This window comes from Sinocyclocheilus rhinocerous, unplaced genomic scaffold (assembly GCF_001515625.1).
Source record: "Sinocyclocheilus rhinocerous isolate Xijiao unplaced genomic scaffold, SAMN03320098_v1.1 scaffold1641, whole genome shotgun sequence".
Classification (NCBI taxonomy): domain Eukaryota; kingdom Metazoa; phylum Chordata; class Actinopteri; order Cypriniformes; family Cyprinidae; genus Sinocyclocheilus; species Sinocyclocheilus rhinocerous.
The window spans coordinates 151,076-157,016 of record NW_015635066.1 but is presented as its reverse complement, the minus strand read 5'-3'; the positions used below and the strand labels follow the sequence as shown (position 1 = coordinate 157,016).

At 35.3% G+C, this 5,941-nt stretch overlaps 1 protein-coding gene across 1 annotated transcript in view; it reads right to left on the bottom strand.

Annotated features, from left to right (window-relative positions):
* prkx (protein kinase X-linked) overlaps window positions 1-4,211 on the bottom strand; it is a 52,405-nt gene extending 48,194 nt beyond the window's left edge. Inside the window, exon 1 of the mRNA XM_016560932.1 lies at window positions 3,534-4,211. Within this exon, the coding sequence (XP_016416418.1) occupies window positions 3,534-3,696 (163 nt within the window). The 5' untranslated portion in view covers window positions 3,697-4,211. The remainder of the gene's footprint in view (window positions 1-3,533) is intronic.
* Between the last annotated feature and the right edge of the window lie 1,730 nt (window positions 4,212-5,941).

The window sequence follows — 5,941 nt, the reverse complement described above, 5'->3', positions numbered from 1 at the left end:
CGGACACATACACAGGGTTATTTGGCAAACAAAAAAAGAAAATGATTTTCCTTGAAACTAACTAGTAACGTATCTGCCATTGCCATTAGCCCTTGACAAGCTCAGACTACAGATTATGGTGGGATATTTGAAACAGCAATATCAAGAATGTTTACTCACTACAATATGGTGCAAACACATGTAACATTTAGGATGCTTTTGATATCAAGTTTTGCTGGTTAGATTTGTCCTTGACAGGGTACAAGATGACCTACAATCTAAAACATGACATTTCTGAAATTGTTTTGTTCAAAAGAAATAATGGTAAATTAAATACTAGGAAATCAATATAAAATAGGAAACATACAAAGACAGTTTACTATAGAAAACTACAGTTCAGTTCAAATAACAACAACAAAAACATTAAAATGGTCCAAGAACCGGTAACTTAAACAGGGTTCGTACAGATGTTGCAAAATAAAATTCCAGGACTTTCAAGGACTCGCACTACTTTTTTGGTTTTCAAGGACTAAAATCAGATCTCACTTATCAATCAATATTGTTATTATCTTTCAAATTCTAATAAATAAACTAATAAAACCAAATGGTACAAATAAAGTGCAGCACATGCAAATAATGCAATGACTGTGGCAACTTTAACATTTGAAAAGATACTATGGCAAAGTTATCGCTTTCCTTATTCAAACTGATTTTTTTTCATGAATATATGATTGACCTGAAGAATGAAAGCTATATCATACACTTGGAAAATTATGAGCTTTATCAAGCTCATAGACACTAGGGGTGTGACAATACGCTTAGCTCACAAGGTGAGACAAAATACAGATACTTGGTTCACTAGAACGAGACAATGTTTTAATACTTTAAGAATTTTTCAAATGACAAAATATTTGTCTTTTAATCATAAAAAGTAAAACAATGCAGTTGTATTTTGAAATGTTTTAACTAGTCTAGGGCTTAACTAATGATTATTTTGCTAATCAAGTAATCTACTGATTATTTTGACAAGTGAGTAATCTGATGTTTTTTTAGTAACACAAATAGAACTATGTGAAAAACAGGCTTTAATATGATATATGTATATATAAAGTAACGATGAGGCAATAATAATTGGCCTCAAATAAAGTATCAAGACCAAGTACATGGTTTTATTGAACAACTGTTAAATACATAATGTAATATGCCTATATTATAACAAATACCTGCAGAGGGCGCCAATGGCCTGGTGGTGTTTCAAGTATATCAACGACGTTTAAATCCATTTAATTTTTTAAATCCACATGCAAAGTCAGAAACTTTTATTTTGAAATCGCGATATACAATAAATTGCATATTTAGAAATATGTTGATGTATTCTCTTGTGTTGGCATAGGTTTAAATGATCTACGTTACAAATCAAGTGAGTTTTTCCAGATGAATGTTAAGCAACCCAAACTCACCGCATATGCAGAGGAAGAGTTTAGCCCCTTTCACACAGCTGTGTTTCTCTCATACATTGGTAGGCGAACTCATGAACTCGAACGTGATATCAACAAGTGTTTTTTAAATGTAGGAGTTTTTAAATGTAGGATGACTATCCGACGGCAAGGTGCCGGAGAACTTTAAGCCCTGTATTATTACAATTTTAAATAATTGCTTTCTAATTTGATATATTTTAAAATGTCATTTATTTTCAGCAGCCATCACTAAAGTCCTTAGTGTCACATGATCCTTCAGAAATTATTCTAATATGCTGATTTGCTGCTCAAGAAACATTATTATCAGTGTTGAAAACAGTTGTGCTGCTTAACATTTTTGTGGAAACCATGATACACAAGATTTTTTGATGAATACAAAGTTCAAAGAACAGCGTTAAAGTAAAATTATAAATGCCTTCACACTCTCAGAAAAAAAAGGTATACGATGGTACAAATAATGTTCCTCAAAGAACAGTTTTGTACCTTTTCAATAATTGTACCTTTAATGGTACAGTAAAGACCTCTGATGATACTGTTTGGTAGCTTTCAAGGTACAACTTGAAATGAAGGTACATAAAAGTTCCCACGTCAAAGGTACAAATTTACTGTTTCATGCATGATTGGTTGCCGTTTTAACTATTAGGCATAGCAACAAGACTCTGATTGGTCGAAATCGCTGCGGCCGTTACAGAATTTTCAAACAGAACAGAGAGCGGGAAGCAGACTACTTTTGAAATATTTTACTGTTCAACCACTTGTGTGTATTTGATATGTATTTGCAGTTACTGATATTAAAAAATATTTTGGTTTCAGTTGTTGAATGTGCATGTTATTCAATAGGAAAATGGCCTTTAATAGCTCTTGAAGGAACATATTTGCCACAGTTAAGGTACAAATGGGCTTGTCACTGGGGTGGTACCTTAAAGGACAAGATTTGTGCCTTTGATGAAGGTACAATATTGTACCAACAAGTTTTAAAAATGAAAAGGTACATTTCTGTGGTTCCCCATGGTACAAATCATGCCCTTTAAGGTACAAATTGGAATGGTACAAATTTGTTCCTTTATATTAAGGTACAAGAATGTACCCTTAAAAGGTACTGCCCCAGTGACAAGGGTTTGTACCTTCTTTGGTACAAAATTGTACCTGTTTTTCTGAGAGTGCACTGTCACCTTTTACTTCAATGTGTTTTTGACTAATAAATGTATTAATTTATTTGCTTTATGCTTCAGTTAGGCTTTTTTTCTTTATTATGATATCAGCACAATTGTATCATGCTGATATTTGTGACCATGCCCCCCCCAAAATATCAATTTGTATCTGAATACAGAAATCATAAAAACATGTTCATCATATAAAAGAGCTGTATTCAAGACATAGTCATTGTGAATGAAAACTGTCCAATAGGTTGTACTGTTGTGTACCTGGGTGTTGAGCAGTCAGCTGATGCACCTGTCAAAATAAATTTTTCCAAAGAAACTTCCTGGTGTTCTGAAAATTAGACCTTCCCTCAGTTATTTTCATTCGTGAAAAGTTAACGCCATTCACCCTTTCCAAAGATATATGAAGGAAGACACTCCTGATAAATTTCATAGTTTGCTCAGCAGTTTGTTCATTTTGTTTACCTTTACTTCCGAGGTTTCCCACCTGAGCCTTATTTTCAAAATGCCAATTTAAATGTTAGTTTCCATGAATGGCCTCAAATATTAAATAAGCTTAAGTGTGACTAAATTCTACCGGTAACAAGCAACAAAGCATAACTTTGAACTATATTTAGGTCTTGCTCTGGTAAAGCAAGCATGCAGGTGTACTTGACAGCCCATTGCTGCAGTCACCCCCAAGGAAATTCCCAGGGCAACTTAATGTGCTGCTATACAGCTCTAGCTTGTCTCTTTGTATAGTTGGGTAGTCTAAATGGTAAGCTTAGGATCAAAAACTGAACCTTGAAATGTCATACTAAAAAAGCCACTTGGTGGGACAAACATGGGTGTACACATTTTGGAGAATATGAAAACGTTTTAGGAAATATTTGTTGACTAAAACGTGTTTTAATTTGATGCAGAAGGGCTAACTTACCAACAGTGGCAATGGTGTCCAGGTCATCTAGTGTGTAGGTCCTGTTGGTGGTCAGGGATGCGGCCCCTGCGGATAACGTGGGACTTCCTGCGTCTGTCCTGCCACTATCCCGACCAGAACTGCTTTCATTATTTAGTCCAGGTTTGCCTTTAGTTGCTGCCATCTTCTTCCGTGTGATTTTCTAACTCTAGCCACATTAATGGCCACTTCTAGATATCAAGTCCAGTATTTCCGCTTTTGGAAAACGCGCTATTGATAACATACACATTGATCCGTTTCGGTCAAGTTAACATATCCTTTGTTTGCACAAACCAGACTGTGACCCTCTGCTTTCCATCGCCTGGTAGCCAGAAATGTATCAGAAAGGTAAAGACTAGTAAACATAAAGTCATTACAATTTTAAGCAATTCATGTCAATGGTACTGTCATTTATTCTATACTTTATTACGGGCGTCCCCTGTACGACTACTGTACGTTAACAAAGACAGGAGTGGACAGGATTCAAACTTCAGTCTTACGAATCCAGGAGGTTATCCAATCGAATTTTTTCTGGAGCAAGGAAACGGCATGGACGTTGGTTGATAGTCGCTTAATGTATATTGCCAGATATTAGAGACATTTCAATTATTTACTTCCCCCTTCCGTCCCCATCAAAGAAATCCGAACCCATTTCCCCTTCAAAACATCGCTCAGCGGCAAGGAAGCAGAGAAACGCTTGAAAGCTGACAGACAGCGGCGTCGACCAATCATATGCAGCGCGCTATCTGCAATGTCCAATCGAACGTCTGAAAAGGCGGAGCCTTTCCTGACTGACAGCTTGAGTGTACGTATTTTCCCTGTGGTTTGTAGCACATGTAGACGCAACGTAGACATCACCACGCCTTGGGTACTGCATACTATTTCGGGGGAGGAAGACACGTTGTAGCATGAGTCTTTTTGACAGGAGAATTTTCACATTTCAGACAAGATGTAGGCTATTTATAAATTTAGTTTTACTAAGATGTAGGCTGTTTATAAATTTAATTTTTCTTGACTATTTCATCAAAGCACATATCTAATATACTATGGTATAATAACACTATAATTCTCAGTCATCTAGCTTTAATGTGTCCAAATACTTAACATAATACTGAACAAAATTATACAGTACATAGTTAGAGAGCTGATAGGTACAGTCCTCCGCTGGAGCTTTTTGTGGACAGCAGCAATGGCAGGTTCATAAATTATTAAAAAACTAAGAAGGCCTAGCCTTTGGAGCATAGTAGTCTATCTATCTATCTATCTATCTATCTATCTATCTATCTACCTGTCTGTCTGTCTGTCTGTCTAAACTTATGAATGGGTTGTTATGTTCATTTAGTTATTATTTTGTCATGTGGACTAAATATCTGTTATGTGAAAACACTTATTCATGGCTAAATTCATGGCTTAGTCATATAACTAAATAAAAGCTAATTTATTTATTTATTGACGATTTTGCAGATTCTGCACGGGGTAGTATATCTGCAGTATAACTACACCTGTTTAAGCCTATTTATTTAGAATGTATATAATGGAGGTTATGGGCACAATTTTCATTGAAAATGGAGGGAATGTGAATGAGAATTTGTATTTGAATTTCTAAAGCACATTCTTTTAAAAAACTCATTTAGGACAGCTGCTCAAGACCCCATGCAGACAAAATTTGCAACCCACACACATGGCCAGACTGGCTCACACACTTACTAGGACTCACAGACCCACGTGTAAAACTTAAGTGTCAGTCTATTTATGCACTGTACTCTCTGACCGGCCTAGGGGAAGTGATCTAAACCTTGACTAGTTTACAGGTGCCATTATCAACTTTCTTCTTAAACTTTTAATAATGGGCTATTCAAAATTCAAAGCATTTGAATAAACTTAAAAATGCCAGTTTTTATTCTGTTACATGAAGCAGGAATCTTGCTCACCTTTTTTCCCTTTATCCCTTTTGTATTAGAGATACAAATGTAATAGAATTAAAAGTGTTTGATAAACTATTACCTGACATAAAATTAACCAAAAATGAAAAACTTTAAAAGAAGTTTAAATGAATTTGAGTAAAAATTAATTAGTTTTAATTACAAAAACAATAATATTTACTGTGGTGGTCAAAAATATTAGAACACTAGTATTTTCACCAGATAAAATGGTTTTAAGTCAGATATTTCTATCTTTGGCTGTAGTGTGTCAATAGGAAATCCAAAACATTTCCAAACATTCATTTTGCCATTAAGTGTAATAATCCAGTGAAATTGTGTCTGACAACAGCCAGTGCTCCACACAGAGATCTGATCTCACCATCATCCAGTCTGTCTGGAACGACATGAAGAAACAGAACAAAATGAGACAGACTCAATCCAGAAGAACTGTGGCAACGTCTCCAAGAT